General features: G+C 37.9%; 1 protein-coding gene across 5 annotated transcripts in view; it reads right to left on the reverse strand.

The window, feature by feature from the left end:
- Positions 1–10,276, reverse strand: part of slc2a9l2 (solute carrier family 2 member 9, like 2) — a 103,994-nt gene extending 93,718 nt beyond the window's left edge. For 3 of the 5 annotated variants that reach the window (XM_028003876.1, XM_028003873.1, XM_028003875.1), the window contains exons 1-2: positions 10,158–10,276; positions 1,912–2,016 (exon numbers count right to left, since the gene is read on the reverse strand). In XM_028003876.1, the coding sequence (XP_027859677.1) occupies positions 1,912–1,925 (14 nt within the window). In that variant the 5' untranslated portion in view covers positions 1,926–2,016; positions 10,158–10,276. The remainder of the gene's footprint in view (positions 1–1,911; positions 2,017–10,157) is intronic. The other 2 variants (XM_028003874.1, XM_028003877.1) reach the window with 2 other exon arrangements.
- Positions 10,277–18,240: the final 7,964 nt, after the last annotated feature.

Genomic DNA, 18,240 nt, shown 5'->3' on the forward strand with positions numbered 1-18,240 from the left:
GAGGACGTAATGTGCTTATGATGAAGTAAATATATGTGTTATACACATCCCCTGTCATAATGTTATACATGACTGATGTATTTTACCAACTGTGTAAAGGCTTTAGGAATAGTTTTATTTGTTTGTGCTCAGATTTTTATATGTTGCAATTTGTATTCACAATGAAAAAATGTCTTGTGCCAAATACATTTTAGTACAAGACAGCACTGAATAGCTTTAGCATCACATCTTTTCTGTTTACAGACAAAAGCCATGCATGTATATGTATATTTCGTAGTTGGTATTATGAGCCTTGTATACTGTCACAACCAGTATCACAATAACCAGTACAGAAAAATTGTTACATTTTCAGCTACAGTCTTTACTACTAAGTGAGACAGCATGCTGTAGTTCTGAGGTTATAACAGACTGAAAAGCCACAACTGAGGGTTCACACACTCATGTGCTTTTAGAAGGTGCGACAAAAAAAAAAATTTAATTTTGAGTTATGCACAGCGCTGCCTTTGTCTGTGTGGGCAACCAATGAGATTAATTAGTAATCTCTGAGTACTAATTAAATGACCTGTGGGGAATCTAATTACCTTTGAACAAACACATGGCTAAATTAGAAAGTCTAACCTCTGAAAATGCCAGGAATGTTTCTATTTCTTGGACTGGAACAGAAAAGCTCCTGAAAATTGGATTCACCAAAAATAAAAAAGACTATGCAAATATCTTTCCACTCTAAGCAATTTCTAAACATATATTCATAAGTGAAAGCATGAAAGGTACCTGCCTTAAATTGAAAAAGTTGGTTTCAGGTAAATACGGAAGTAAATTTGTGGAGTGTTGTTCGTTTAATAGTTTTGACATCTGGGATTAACCTTCTGATACACTGTTTCAAAGACTGCCATGTGTGCTCACTTAATGAAAAAACATGCAAGTTTATGACCTACATTGTACTAATAAGGTGGACTGTGCTCGTATTTAACTCTTATTGTGCTCTTTTCTTAGTCTGACTCAGCGTTGAGAGCTGAGTTAATAAAGATAGATGATACTGTTCCTATCTATTGTTTATGTTTCCAGAGGAGAGACAGTCTCACAACAAACTGAATAACATATCACTGGCTGCAGACAGAAGCTCAGCACAAAGTTACTCGCATTTCCTATTCCAAAAGAATGCATTACGTTTTATATTCTAATGGTGATAACATATTATGAATTAGTTATTGTTTATTTTAAAAACTTACTAAGTTCTGCTGGAGCAAAATGAAGTCATTCACATAGGCGATCATCATTTGAAAGGCACTGATGTGCATCTAAATAGTCTGGGTCATTAGAGCTTCAGGGTTATAAATTGCATTGAGACATGGTTTAACGATATATCGACCTGCATCAGCTGCAGGGTAGAAGAATATTTCAACTCTGCCAAATGTCATGATAAAGGTCTTTTTAACAGTCTTGATCAAAAATATGAGAAAAGTCCGATTTTGGAGCATCAGTATCACTCCAAAATTTGCACTGCATTGATATTTGTTACCATTATCTATGATAGTTTCACCAGAACTGTCACTGAGTTAGCAATAATCTTTAGACATATGGGGCGAAATTTAATCAATTCATCAATGCAGCTCCCTTCTGTTCAGCTGTGCATCATAAATGGTATTCAGCAAGTTCTGTGTTTCGGCTAAGTTTTTATAGGCGAGTGTAATAAACATTTAAGTTCTATTTTTTCAGCACCATATTAATCTTCGTTCAGCTGAAGTGTTAGCAACGCCTGACTCTGAATGTAAAGCCACATCTAGATTAACATTTATTGATTTCTAGCAGTGCTAACAAGATAAGAAAAGAGAAAACAAGATAAATCAATGCTGCTTCCTTTCGATAGCCAACGGGCTATCCAAGGCAAGCTAATAGTTTCACTTTACTCACCGAAGCAGGTGCATTGACCACAGAGAGGTTATAGCCGTAAAGAAAAGATGAACCCAGTGCCCCGAAGAAGGCTGCGCTGAACAGGCAGGTTGTGAGAGCTTGCTTCTAAGAGAGAGACAGAAGGGACGAAATTCAGATTTTCATGCTAGTCAAACAGACAAAAGATTTATCAAAGAAAGTCAAGTCAATGTCAAGACCAAACTCACTACAGGAAGCGTTCTTTAGACAATCAGGTCAAAAAACTGGGTTTTGTCTTTTGAGGCTTTCGTCTGTTTCAGTTTTGCCATGTTGAAAGCTCCAACTTCAGTTGAGTTATTTGAGATTCAGTGTGGTAGGCAAACACAAACTACTGCATATTTGTGAAACTGAAGGGTCGTGACACAGGGATTTTGAATTTTTATACCAATAAAAATCTAAAAACTGACATATTTAACCTGCTTAATACTGAAATCCTTTAAAAAAAATTCCAGTGCAACCAACGGCCTTCAGAAGTCAAAACACAAATAAGAATTAGTGCTTAAAATTATTTCCTGTTCAGCCTCTTAGTTCACTGCCATCTTCACCATTTCTCACAGCTGAACAGAAAAAAAACATCAGATTATCTCCACAACACTTTGCTAGTGCTGCCACCAACATCATATTAGATTCTTGTTGGGTTCATTATTGTATTCTTCTTCAGGGATCATAGCTGTAAGCTTGTAGTTGCATTTTACCACTAAGGTTACCAGTAAGTTTTGAGGAAACACACACCAAGGTTATTTGTGGGTGAGAATCAATTTGTCTTATTTCATATTTTTGCCGATTGAACTTTAATAGATAAGACATGCATTTGTATTTAGAAACAATCCAGCACAATCAATATCCTTCTGGGGTCGGGAGGGTTGCTGGTGTCTATCTCCAGCTACGTTCCGGGCGAGAGGCGGGGTACACCCTGGACAGGTTGCCAGTCTGTCGCAGGGCAACACAGAGACATACAGGACAAACAACCATGCACACACACACTCACAGGGAGAATTTACTCAGAATACTCAGAATTTAGAGAGAGAGACCAATTAACCTGACAGTCATGTTTTTGGACTGTGGGACGAAGCCAGGGTACCCGGAGAGAACCCATGCATGCACAGGGAGAACATGCAAACTCCATGCAGAAAGACCCCAGCCGGGAATCGAACCCAGGACCTTCTTGCTGCAAGGCAACAGTGCTACCAACTGCGCCGCTGTGCAGCCCTAGAATCTGAACTTATTAAAGAATATTGGTATATCTACAATATCTTGAATACCACGAAACATACTAGAGACATCAGGGGGGAAAGTTGAGAAGAGTTTTGAAGTTGGGTGAGGTTCAGTGATGTCAGTAACGTGTTATTTTGTAAAGTTTGTGGTAATCAAGTGATAACATGATTAAGCATCAAGAAGAATAAATGCCTTTGTAAGCCACAGTAAAAACCACCTGAACATGAACTCTATTAATGCTATAAACCAGCAGCCCTGAGTTTCTTATGTGAACAAGATGTGATGTTAGATGACTGATCTAACGTTTCAGTTTTAGAAGTGAATGAACTCTTATGTTAGACTCAAGTGTAATCCTGTACATTATAGCTCACAAAAACCTCTCAATATGCAATGCAGGAAATCAGAATATTGTCCCACACTCCTAGACATGTTAGATGTTGCAAATCATAAACATCTTAAGATTTATTCAACATATTAAAAGTTATAAACCGTGCATAGATAAAAATGTATTGCCACTCAGACAAAATTCTAATGTTTCTCCTAATGGAGGGTGCAGAAAGAAATGCCACAGCATCATTAGGCCATGTTGCTCTGGAGAATATGAATGTACTGAGCAGATTCATGGTGCGTTTACATTATCACATATTCAGAATGCAAGAATGGCATTTAGGGAGTAAGACTGTGAAGATGGTGAGGAGTATTAATGAGCATCGTGACTCATACTTTAACACTGATGTGTTAGGTATGGCTAATAGTTATGGCTCAAAAAGGCTCGAGGGATATTTAAATGTTTTAAATCTTCCAGGAGCTTCTTCTGAAAAGTATTATGCCTTAAATAATACTGTGAAATTGACAAAAATATAACCCTTTGAAGTCTGATATAGGTGCTGATAGGGTTAGACATATTCTGTGTGTGTTTTTAGGAGGGATGACCCCAGAAACTAGCAGCATCAGAACCGTCCACGGTCACGCTGTTATTATTTACTCTTCCAATAAGTTTGATTTATTGATAATATGAACACATGAAGATGCTTTATTGTTCCTATACACACATGGAACAATAAAACACACAACCTATTGGTACCTCTCTTTTAATGACCGAAAAGAACACAATGGTGACTGAACCAACTTGAAACTGACAAAAGGCAATAAATAAAAATGTACTGAACATTAACGAATGAAAATCAGACATTGGTTTTGAAATGTGGCTCAACAGAATTATTTTAAGAAAAACAAACTAATGAAACAGACATGGACAAAAATTGGAAAAATGTTAAACAATGTGAGCTCAGGTATGTTTCTGTCATGGTTTGAGTCTTCTGTGTGTTTATTTTTGAGTTTCTTTGTCTCTGAGTCTCCGTGTTGTCCTGTTGTCATGTTGTCCTGGGAATAATCCCCTTGATCATTCACAGGTGTGTCTCATTCCCTGATTACCTCTTGTGTATTTAGTGTCACCTGTGTCTCTGCGTCTTTGTCTCGTCGTGTTCGTCCGGTTACCTGTGGTCTAGTTTGAGAGCTTTTGCATTCGCTCTTTTGTGCTGTCTGGACTTTGTGCTTTGGATTCTCTGGATTACTTTTTCATTATTAAATTCATCATCATCCATCCTACCTGGGTCTCAGCGTCTGCCTCCACCACCACTCACCGCACTTCATGACAGTTTCAAGCTTACAATCATCCAGTCAGTCTATTTATAGGTTGACAAGTCATCAGTATGCTGTTTGGTGACATGGTGTAGCCAACCTTCCTGGTTGTGACCGCAGGAGAAAATTGATGTAAATTGATGACAAATTCAAGAGAAGGATAATATGAGTGTTAACCAAAGACCCTAAAAAACATCCTCCAAAGAAAGTAAAGGTAAATCTCAAGGTTAAGGTGCATCAGTGCCAGATCGCACCATCTGTTGTCATTAAGCCAAAGCGAACTTCATGGGAGACATCCAAGGAGAAAAGGACTGGACCTAGTTACGAGCCACGAAGCTTCGGAGAGAGTGTCCTTTTGACATATGAGACAAAACTCAGGTTATTGAGGAAGGAGATGAAACATGCCATTTGGAGAAAGCACCCTGAGACAACTGGAGCCCATGAGGAGTGGGCCAAAATATCTGTGGATAGCTGCAGTCTCAGTCTCATTGACAGCTACAGAAAAGGGATTACAGTGACTGCCTCAAACGTTTATGTCACAAAATATAAAGTTCTTTTTTGTTCAGGCCTGTTTCATTAGTTTTTTTTTAAACGATTTAGTTGAACTACAATTCATAAGAAATGCCTGATTGTCATTGGTTAGTTTTTGGAAGAAAAAAAAACATATATTATTGCTTTTGTTGGTTTCAATATATTTCAGTGACCATAGTGGGCTTTTTGGGGTACAAACAATTTTGTCCACATTGTTTAAGTCATGCACAAATTTAAAAAAGAAGATTTTAAAGAAACAAAACAGAGAGTTAATGAGAGATCTACAAGTGTAATTTTCTTTAAATCTTATGTGGTCGTATAGCTGCATAACATCACGCTCTTTCTCCATGCCACAATAAACATTAATAGTCCAAGAAACAATTTCAGTATTTCCATACATGAGTTTCTGTTTACGGTTTGATCTGACCATTTTCCATCACGGGGTCAGAAATCTAAATGGCAAAGGAGAAGTTGATGGTATGCAATTTTCCTTTCAGTCAATTGTCTTGAAACAGAAATTTCTATTTGCATTGTCAGACTCAGTGGCAGGGCAGAAGAAATTATATGTTTTTTAGAGCAAGACTAACCAAGAAACTCTCTGTGGATCATGCTACTTTAGATGAACAGCTGCTGTGGCTGTGATTACTGCCAGTACTTTACCCACTTATTACCACTGCAAGTGGGATTCCACATTGTTAGTTCCTCGAACAATTATATACACATGGGGTCACTGTGCAGACATTCAGTACTGTGGAGAGGGTAGTTTTTAAGTAAAGCTGATTTTATAGCATTCTTGCACTGTTTTGTTTCAAAGGTCACAAACTGTCTAAATTGCTCATCAGTATGTTTAACTTCCTAGCAAATGGATTCTTAGTAAATATATATATATATATATATATATATATATATATATGCACATATATACACACACACACATATATGTGTGTGTGTGTATATATGTATATACAGTATATATATATATACAGTACAGACCAAATGTTTGGACACACCTTCTAATTCAATGGGTTTTCTTTATTTTCATGACTATTTATAAGGCAAGAAATCCCACTTATTAACCTGACAGGGCAGGTTGACCTATGAAGTGAAAACCATTTCAGGTGACGACCTCTTGAAGCTCATCAAGAAAATGCAGAGTGTGTGCAAAGCAGTAATCACAGCAAAAGGTTGCTACTTTGAAGAAACTAGAATATAAGGGGTATTTTAAGTTGTTTTACACTTTTTTGTTTAGTGCACATTTCCACATGTGTTATTCATAGTTTTGATGCCTTCAGTGTGAATCTACAATGTCAATAGTCATGAAAATAAAGGAAACTCATTGAATTAAAAGGTGTGTCCAAACTTTTGGTCTGTACTGTAAATATACAGTATATATATATATATATATATATATATATATACTGTGTATATATACATATATATATATATATATAGTGTCATATTTATATATCCCTTTACACATTATTCTGGTAGGAAGAGCTTTGATTTGTCTCACCACAGGTCTGGGCCAGTTCATCGTTTCTATTTGTCTCAGAAATGCTCTCAGTTTGAATTTCAATCCTATAATTCATGGCAGTGTTTATTAGAATGCTGCGCCATCGGTGTAATTACAAGGTCATTGAGTTCTTTGCAATATTAAAGGAAGGGTCTGAATTTTGCACAGACAGACCAAAGGGCTGGTGAAACTAAGCCTGCTAGAATGAAGTATGGTAATTAGAGATGTGGGATATGTGTGCACACTGCAAAGCAAACACAACACAATGACATACTCTATGCACTGTTGGGCACTGAAAATAAATTCAACCGAAGAGCACCTGCGTACATGGAATAAACAATGGCTTACGGCCAGTTAGACATAAAAACTACTTATATTTTAACTTTAAAAGTCACTAAATAATCCATGTAAAGTAACATTTATAATATTTAATACCTATTTAATCAAACCTGAATTTTTAAATAAGCACAATGTGTTGCATGTTGTGCATGTTTTATTGCATTTTATCCTCACACACCATACACTCTGATCAGGCATAACATTATGACCAGTATGAGACTGACTGGTCTGTGGTTCTACACTCACATACACAGCAAACTCGTCTGCAGTGTGTATTCTGACACTTCTCCAGCATAACTGGCAATAAGTTCAGCAGCAATTTCAACTACAGTAGTTTGTTGGTTAGCTCAAACCTTCTCCTCGCTCCTCATATCAAAAGCCTTGACCCCCCCCCCAAGACCCTTTCACCAGTTCACAGTTTCTTCTTTGGTCATCCACGTGTGGCAGGTGGATGACCCAGACATCCACCTGCCACAGTTTGTTAAACCCACTCAAATCGTTGTGCCTGCCGATTATTCCTGAATCTAACACTTTGATGTCATGATGTCAACTTCCTGCCTAATATATGCCACCTTCGAACAAGTGGGATGAGAAGAGATGATGACTGTTTTTCACTTCAAAAGTAAGTGGTTATATTACTCCTGACCGGTGTATTTATTCATCGGTTCTATTAATCATTTGTCAGGCGCTTCATCGACCTCCCTGCTACGCTCACTGCCTGTCCATGTTGTTTTACCCTTGTTGCTCTCCGTTTTAACTGGTTCGCCTTCTCATTGGGTTTATCCCAGTTTGGAATAGTGTTTCCTGAGGTCAGGAAGATGACCTTTGAGATGTAACTCATTTATCTTGTTTTTTGTGCTTGAGTTGTTTTGTTTTTTTTAATTATCCTTCTTCACGACAACTATGTAGCTTTTCAGTGGGTTGGCTTCTGATAGCAGTCTTTCGGCAAAATGAACCTAATTTAATGGAAGTAAAGCCCACTCCATATTTATGGGCGTTCGTTTAAGATTTGAATAAAGCCTGCAAATAGATGTACATTTTACTGCAGTAGCAGCATATGGCATTAAAAATGCAGAGAAATTTGGTCTTTTGTTCGAGTACATTGTTATTCGCTAGGTGAGGAAGAAGTGGGTTTTTGTGCATTAATAATGTCTGACCTTAACAATTCATGTGAACTGAATGGAACTGGATAATTTTTTTAATACATACTGAATTTGTTTTAAGGCTGTCTGGATGTTACGAGATATCTAAGATGTATTCCATGGCTGTCAGGATTTGTGATGCCCATTTCGCTTGTACTCTCTCTTTAAAATGGAAAAAAATAACCCTTTTCACTTGAAGTGGACAGTTTTTCAAAAGCCATTTTCTACTATAGGTGAGTTTTGGTGTTAGACTTGTCACTACATTGGATTTTAATGTATTATTACACAATGCCAACTACAGACATGACCCTCAACAACAAGTTGCAAGTAGTTCGTCAGGTAAATGGATGACATCAGTTCACTAAAATGGCAGTTTTGCAGTTTTTCAAAGACTAGATTTGAAAAATCTATGTATTGGCCTATAAAGCAGCCAGTGGCCTAGAACTGAAACACGTTTCTGATTTGTTTGTTAAATATGAAGTATCCTCCTTACCCCTTTAGAAACCTCAAGACTGAAATTAAACAAGGTGAAGTGGCATTAAGTTTTGATAGACCTCATCTCTGGAACAAACTCCCTTAAAACTTGAGATGTACAGAGATGTTCCTCTAAATCAAGACTTAAAACACCTTTGTTTACGGCAATCAAACAATCTGACAACTGAATAGTTCGATAACATGAGATTAAATGTTAGATTGTGATTTAAAGGGGGCGTTTAAATATTTATTTTAATATTTAATACTTTTATACAATGCTTTTAATGGTTTGACATTTGACTCTGTTTCAAGAAATGTCTTCTCTTTGCCTTTGGTGTCCTTTAGGGCAACTTGGATTGATTGCCCTCTGTAATAATGGAGCTAATAAATAAAGTTGCCTTGAATCCGTGATAGGTGGCTTGATGGATGGATAGAATACAGAAAATTTTACTGTGAGATACTTACAGAGTGCAACCAAAAGATTTGAAGGCTGAATTTTAATTAAAATATCGTGAACCAAGTTAACTTAACAAAGGGTGCTCACATTCCTCCAATCAGGTTTCATGAAATATTTCTATTTCTCATGTTTTTCTCTCAAATGTGTCCATTTTCTTCAGATAGATTGCACAAGACAAATAACACATCAAACTTCTGAAATTATTTATCTTGGTCTCATCTTTTTAAGCTACAAAAACCTGACATTTTAATGGGGTGTGTAGACTTTCCAGATCCAATGCAGCTTAACAGCTCCACTCAGCAACGTCCTTGGAGGAATTAATGAGCGACTGGGTTGAAGTTGTTAATAAAAAAAAGCACAGGATGTGCTCCTAGATCAAAGCTTTAATACTTATAGATGTCACAAGTTTTGGAGGCTAAGATGAAGAGAGCCCTTATGAATAGCAACAGTATTAATGAACAAACACAGATGGTCATAAAGAGAATAATAAACAAGTGTCCTGGATGTGTGATTTAATTTGCCTGAAGCAGAAGTGCATTTTGCCATAACAACAATATAATCTCATTTTGAATATTAATACAAGTCGTCATAAAAATTATCATTTTTATGATTGTGGGGCAAACACTGTTCAACTTATAAAGAGCCAAATTGGGGCGAAAATATCGGTCCAAAGTATCAAAAGTGCAGTACAAATGCAGAAACGTACAAACATCACACACTGCCCATGTCAGAGTAAGGTGGCAACACACCTGAAAGATAACAGCAGCAACGGTGACCTACATAGCGCTATAGGTGCCATGCGTGGAGTCCATCAATAATCGAGCAGTAGAACATAATTCTTTGGAAAAAACATCTACCATTCCAGGTCATTTGGCGCTTATCAGGAAAAAATAACTTCTACCTGTATCAGGCTCACCTTTTCAGGGGTTTTCTGTGAGTCGTTCATTTTGTGGTCATCCTGGCTGTCCTGCTTGTCCATGATGGAGTTTCAGCAACCTAAAACGAGAAGGTCACAATACATCATATGAGAAACGTCGCTGCTAGGGAACACCCACAGGGGTGCTGGGGTCATTTCACAGCAACATTTGGGGAAGTAAGATTTTTTTATAATTTTTTTTTATGCAAGCTGCTGATGGAAACATCTGCTGCAAAGGAAGTGACTGTGCATGCAGAAGCTTGCAGAGCAGCTCAGGATTATGGAATCCTGAGTTAGTGCCCGCCGTGTAAAGTTTTAATAAGATTCAAATAAGAGATAAAACCCAACCAGACTACAGCATGAATCACTGCCTGTTTCTAACCTTCAAATAAGAGAAAATTAAAGATTTTGTCAGCAACACAGTGTGGAAAATCCACAGATGTCCAGCGCATCGGATAACAGAGTGACTCTGCCCCCTACTGGATTTAAGTGCAACAACACTCCAATGCTGAACAGTGGAAGCTGGCCTGTCCACAATTTACAAGTTGATCTCAGTGACTAACTATGCTGGCACAAGGCCATTTCTTTCTTTAATTCAATTCCAAGAATAAAATTAACATATTACATAGACTTTGTATGCAGAGAGTGAGAGATTTTAAGCATTCATTTCAATAAAAAGGGATTTTTAATACAGAAATGCTGCTCTAATGGAAGTTAGGTTCATAAAAAGTGCTGAATACTTGGTTGGGTTTTACTGCATCAGTGTGTAGTAGCATTGGTTTCTTGCTCCGCTGAGGTCTTAAAAAACAAGGTTGCTATGATGGTAGCCTTCAGCTTGTTTGCATTGAGTTGGGCAGATCCCATCTTTCTCTTCACAATACTCCACAGATTCTTTATAGGGCCAGTTGGCTGATCAATCAAGCCCAGTGGTACCACAGCAATTAAAGCAGGTACTTTTGTTAGTGTGTGCAGATGAAAAAGTCTAGCTGCAGAATTAAAATCGGAATCCCCTAAAGCTTTTTAGCAGAGGAAACCGTGAAGAGCCCTAAAGTTTTCAGCGTTGACTTTGGATTTCATTCTACACAAACAAACAAGCAAACAAAGACCAGCAGAAGCAATGGTTCCTCAAATCACCAATGGCTGTGAAAACTTCCCACTGGACCTTGACTTCAACTTCATTTCTGTGCCTCTTTGATCCATCCACACTCTGTAACTTTGATTTCCAAATGAAATTCAAAATGTGCTTTCATCAGAAAAGAAGACTTTGGACAATTGAGCAAGACTCCAGTTCATTGTGTCCTCAACCCAGATAAGACACTTTTATGTGGCCTTCTAGACTCTAATGTGACACATAAATAGAACTGTCAAGATAAAGGGAGTGTTAAATATCATTTTATCAATCAAATCAAAGCAGTTTTTATCTATTTACTGCTTCCCGTTCCATTCGAATTATCATGGAAATTCACACAAAACCAATGAATCTTTTGTGAACTAATACATAATTGTGAGTTTATTGCAGATTTTTGGATCTAAGTGACTTTTTACTTTTCTTACTTCTACTAAACAGCTCCTTAAGATTTACTTGATGTCAAATTATAATCCATAATGATACGGTAAGTAATAAAAAGCACAAATATTTCTAAATTAGTACCACAAACGCTTTGATTTTTATTGCAAAAAAAAATTTCACAAAAACAATCACAAAATTCTTTAGGGGCTGAATATTATTCAATTTTAAGGATTTATTTATATTTTAACAATGGGTTTTATCAATACATTCTGACACAGCTGGCCCTTTAAGAACATTCGTGATCTTGATTTGGTCCAAAATGAAAAAAGTTTGACACCCCTGATCTAAAGAATGAGGCCAATATCATTTCCTTGCACCTTTGTCCTTCCACTCAATTTTTTTTTATAAATAATACTCGAAAACAACAATTGTAACTAGCGGTATTGTTAGGGAATTGCAATTTGAGGCTTATTCTGTTTGTTGATGGCGTCAGTGACTGTCTTCTGAACACCTGTCAAGTCAAAAGTCTTCGACATAAATGTGTAGGCCAGGAATCTGTAACTTACACATCCAGGGCCAGATTTAGGAGGATGGGGGCCCCTGGGCTGGAGTCAGGATGGGGGCCCCTGGGCTAGAGTCAAAATATATATATATATATATATATATATATATATATAGTATGTGTTTGTTTTGTTTTAGAGGATGAGCAGAAAATGACCGAACAGTAAGTTTTGACAACTTACAACTTTAATAAGCCAGTTGTCACAAACTACAAACAACTCTGAACTCTTTTCTAGAAAGACTAAACCACATGTTGGGGTTGAAACTAGAATATGATGCTTGCATCACAAAATATCAGCTGTCTCAAAACAGCAGTTAACACTATTAACTCCAACCAAATTTAGGGTATGTGCAGCACATGGAACCCATTCAACTAGTGGGTTGAGTTCTTTCATACGTGCTTGTAGTCCTTTATATACTCCTGACATGTTGGCAGCATTATCATAGCATTGGCCCCTGCAGTTTGCAATGTCAATCCCCATCTCTTCCAAAACCTTGAGTACAGACGCACATAAAGCTTCCCCAGTATGACTTTCAATTGGTAGAAACTTCAGAAAGCATTCCTGCGAGTGTCCTTCAGGTGACACATATCTTAACACAAATATTAACTGATCAACATGTGCCACATCTGGCGTGGAGTCAACAGAGATTGAGAAGTATTTTGCCATTTTTACTTCACTCACTATTTCTGATAGAACACGATCACCCATCAGCTGAATAAATTCCTCACATGTTTGGGAAGAAAGATATGAGGGTTTCCCTGAACCTGCATTTCCATATTTCTCTATGTGAGACTTCAGAAAAGGATCAAACTCGCTGATTAACTCCAGTATTCCCAGATAATTCCCATTATCAGTTCTTCCAAATTTGTCACTGGCTCCTCTCAGAGCCAGTCCCCTCTGTGCTAAAAACTTAACAGACACAACTCTTCTCAACACTTCAGTCCAATATGAACACTCAGATTCAAATTGTTTCTGCAGTTCTGTGTCTATCCTCCCGCTGGCTGCTGCAAGTGAAACATATGTCAGCATTGCTTTTCTATGATGTTCGCTGTTTTCGTGCTCTCTCATGCGTTCAGTTGCGTGCTTCCAGTCACTGAAACCAGTTTCAAAGTTTGACTGAGCATTAGCATTGCTGAAAATGCGGCATGCAAAACAAAATGCAGCTCCGGTGGATGGAGAGTAGAGCAGCCACGGTCTTTCGATGTACTCACCATATAAAATCTTGCGTTTAAAGTGAGATTTGGAGAAGTGACGCTTTTGATGCTTGTACACCCGGTTCTGATGCTTGAAAGCCAACATTCATATTTTGACAGCTCTCCAGTCCTCGCTCAGCCCAGTAAGCTCGCACGGACTCGTCAATTTCCCCCCAATGCGCCGGATCGGTACTGGACGGATCCACAGTCGTCTTTCCATCTGCGGAAGAAGATCCCGCTTCCACCGACTCTGACTCCACAGACGCCAGTCCAGCCACCGACTCAGTCACGGTTAAAGGTTCTGGCTGGATCTTAGTGCCGGTGTTAGCATAGCTAAGGGTTCGAGGAGCGGGGAATAATGATGTTTCTGCTCCATCTCCGCTAACAGGTTTAAAAAAGCCTGTCAGTTTAGGCATTTTGTTTGTCGCCTCTTTGGCGCGATGCTCTTTTTCTTTTCTCTTCCTTCTTTTCTGCGCTCCGCTGTCATATTTTCTGTTGTCCGCCATTGTAAAATAATATTCCCTTGACGCTCCTCCTCCCCAATGCGTAAGATGCGTCAAAAGTGGACCAATAACAAGCAAGCATTCAAGATGGACGTTTGCCAGAACAAATTGGAACATTTTTCATCGGTGCTGTCAAAATCATCGTAGTCATTGATTAAATTCTGACACTATCCATTCACAAAAATATAAAACATCCTTCGGGGCCCCCGAAATGCCGGGGCCCCGGGGTGCAGCCCCGGTAAGCCCCTGCTAAAATCCGGCCCAGTACACATCCTAAAAAAGAATATATTCCAACTTAACGACAAACAAAACAGATCTAAAAACTTATTACTGGTATTTTTATTCTTTGTGGAAATTTAGTGCAAATGTTGCAGGAAATAATTGAAAATGGTTAAAAATATTAACTGATTCTTTTCAACTTTTGCCATTAAGAACCATTGTAGAATGTAAAAGAGAGGCATCCGGCTCCAGAGTCGCAGGTTGCAGACCCCTGCAGTAGATCAAAGCAAAGCATTTCTACAGTAAAATTATTTTTTATTAGTGTTTGTAATACTGTAACCTTCAAAAAAGGAGAGTGTGGAGTCCTCATTAGCTGTAAGTGACTCAATCTTAATTTAACTTTTTTTTTATTGAAATGCCTCTGTATTTGTCAGCAGTTATTGCCTCAGTTTGTAACACCCAAATCATTTCTTATACTTGTTGCAGAGGAAATGAATAAAAACATTCCTTAAAATCTACATTTAGGAATCCCTCGCTACTCCTGGAATCCTCTTGTGTGCCAAATTGTATTTAGACACACTCGTTCACATCCCTGATGAAATTATATTACATAACAAGTGAGACTTTGAACTTCAGCCCTGACCAGAAACCCTCTGCTACAAAGCAGAGCAGTTAAAAGCTCATGATACGTGAGCAGCATTAAGTTTTAATTGTTTGACGAAAAACTATGTCCATAATGTAAGACTAGCCTACATTTCAAGAAGAATACCAGCCATAAGTAAAATGCTGAAACAACCTGAGAGTGTGTAACATGAGTCATTTGGCTAAAGTTTGTTTAACATGAAGTGGAAATCAAAAGTCAGGAGTACTGACCTTAGCATTCCCCCTAACCCAGTAACGTCATCATGATGCTACCAGAAAGAAAATCCATGTGCTTGAAACATAAGTGCAAAGTGACCAATTTTCTGTACACTTTACATGATTTTAATGTTTTATATTAATCTGATGATTTTTGTTTAGCTAAAACCTGCTATTTCACATTCTAGCTAGTTTACATGCAGTCAGCATGAACTTTAATGCAGTTTTTACATTGGGTTTGTGCTACATTACTGGAGCTGTTGTTTTTGTTTCTGATGAATGATTTAACAGGGAACTTCAGTGGTTGGGCTAACAAGATTTCATTTAACATGGGTTCTCTTAAACCTACAGAGGTCCAGAATTACACATACAAACTCAAATATTAATAAATATCACCACTCTAATGTCTGGATCTGGTCCCAAAGCAAGTCCTAAAGATACCACACATTAAGCCACCAACACAGTCCTGGAGTAATTTTTGACTAAAGAGTTTGCCAACAAATTGAAAATGTATTTAAAAGGAAGACTCAAATGAATGTGATATTTATGTCCATGTTGAATTTATCCAAACTTTAGATTAGAGCTGTAGTTTTTCCTTTAAATACAAATCCAGACTACTATACACAATAACTCAAGCTACATTTATATGAGTGCTGCATTGCAGGAGAGTTTAAAGTTTTAGTGAATTGTAGGACAAACTCCGAAGCTCCAACGAAGGCATTTGACAACAGACTCGTTGACCGTGGAACAAAACTAGATTTGAATAAAAGACAATATGAAAAAAAAAGAAAGGTATAAAACAAGAAAAAGGAAGCTTACCTTCCGCCGCCTGGACTCTCCCTGTCTCGTAGAAACCCCAAACAAAAACCACTGTAGGCATCTAATTAAGAAGGCAGCATTTATCACATGACAACTAGCTGGCTAACTTAATTTACTGACTCTGGATTTGAAGCAAATGTGATCGGAGACACGGTGTAACCAGAGTGCAGCTGAGGGAGCCCACCTATGTAACATTTAAGTCAATCATTTCCCCTGTTAGCACTATGCAGGCTACTGCTACTAGCATATGAAACATAACTGAGGGCTTAAAAACCCCATTAAGCACAGACCGTTGTCCAATTCCTGATTAATAGTTGCGATGTTAGCATAACTGTTTAATTCAACCCCTTCTTAAAATGATACATTTTTACCTGTAAAATTTTACAAGTAAAAATTTTACTTCTAATCCAGTCGCAGAATACAGTTAGAGCAAACTCCTGCACTCCAGCAGCACAGATGCACATTTTCTACTTGCATTTTATATGTTTGCAGGATGCAGGAGGAATCCCAGGATGTGCATCTCCTGGTTGGAGTCAACTCTTTTATTTCAGAGAACTGTGGGAACATCCGGGTTTCAGAGAACTGTGGGAACATCCGGGTTTCAGAGAACTGTGGGAACATCCGGGTTTCAGAGAACTGTGGGAACATCCGGGTTTCAGAGAACTGTGGGAACATTCGGGTTTCAGAGAACTGTGGGAACATCCGGGTTTCAGAGAACTGTGGGAACATTCGGGTTTCAGAGAACTGTGGGAACATCCGGGTTTCAGAGAACTGTGGGAACATCCGGGTTTCAGAGAACTGTGGGAACATCCGGGTTTGACCCAAAAGAGATGCTCACGCGCTGCGCTTCTCGGATTGTTTTACTGGGTCTCCTCTGGCAGCAAACTGAGCAACAATATTATTAAGATAAATAATACAACCCTTTTGGCAAACTTGAAGCTACTTTCCACCTTGAGCAACAAAGAAACACTGCGCTGGTATCGAAAGGTTTGTTTCGTTAAGGAACATGAATCTGTTACTGACCAGCGCTAAGTAAGAGATAACACAATTTGTCAGGATCATAATTTAGCATTTTTGGAATATTTTAACAGGTTGTTTTTTTTCTGTACTGATTTCTGATTATTTATCACCAGTTCACTGTTGTCTCGCAGCTTACAGTCCGAAAACATGACTGCTGCTAGGTTAATTGGTCTCTATAAATAAAAAAAATTAATACCCTTAGGTGTGTGTTTGCGTGTGAGGTTGTACTGTCTGTGTCCAGGCTGCACCTCCAGTCAGGCACCAACCTGCAACCCTGCAAAGATAAACAGGTAAAAACAAATTGTTCCTATTTATTCTCATTTTTTTCTAGTAGAAACTTGTTTTTCAAACTGCACAATAAAAAAAAAAATTCCAGCATACTTCCGTGAGGCATGTTGTGCATTAAATATTAGTCTGTGCCTGTTGATCAGAGCATCACCACTTCAGTCAAACGCTGTTTTTGCCAGAGTCCTGAATAGAATCTGTGTGGAGGGAGCTTAAAATGACAATCCTATAGTTTAAAAAAATGTAAAGAAAGAAAATTGATCAATATTACAATTTTATTTTAATATTATAGTAGATGTGTGTCTCGTTTGCCTTCAGTGACAAATTTCCTGGTTGAACTGAAATAAGTTTGAATGTAAAACTTTGGAAATCTTGACTGTTCTTGCTTATTCTTGCCTGCATTTTAATATTTATTGCAGCAGCTCTAGGCTGAATCCTGTGACGAAGGTAAAGTTGTTTTGAGTATTTCTAAAGCTTGCAGCTGCATTTGTTGATAGTTTTGACAGCAGAAATCTGTCGAGATACTAAGACTTTCACATCATCCTCTTGTTTTAAAAATCCTCAATTCTATAAAAGAAAAATCCCAAACTAATGAATCATTCTTTAAATGCATTTCCTTCCACAATTACTGATCATAGATCAGAGTCTAAAATTACTTTGATCCTGCATTGTGCATGAATATAATAAAACTCTAGACTAAATGAACATGATGTATCCAGTTTACAGCAGAGAGCAGCAATCGTGTTGAAAGAGTTTCGAATCCACGAACATCTTATCACAGAGCATTGTAAAATTTAGACTGGGGTGGAAATTTATGCTGCAATGATAAAAGGTGTCTACCATGCACCTTTCACTGTGCTTACTACTGCGTTTAGAATGAGAGCTCCTGCTGGCGTTTTTAATGAGAGCGGCGTAAATACAGAGTTACTGGGTTAAATGTCAATGATAGGTGCCGTAAATGTGAGATAATCATTTGTTTCCTCTCGATCGGATAGGGATTGTGCCAATACAAGTTTATGAGGCTTTTCAAATCGACTGAGCCATTAAAGCCCTTCATCTATATAGTTTTATCAGGCACCTCGGGTAAACAAAGATAAAGGATGTCATTGATAC

Source organism: Xiphophorus couchianus, chromosome 20 (genome assembly GCF_001444195.1).
Source record: "Xiphophorus couchianus chromosome 20, X_couchianus-1.0, whole genome shotgun sequence".
NCBI lineage: Eukaryota > Metazoa > Chordata > Actinopteri > Cyprinodontiformes > Poeciliidae > Xiphophorus > Xiphophorus couchianus.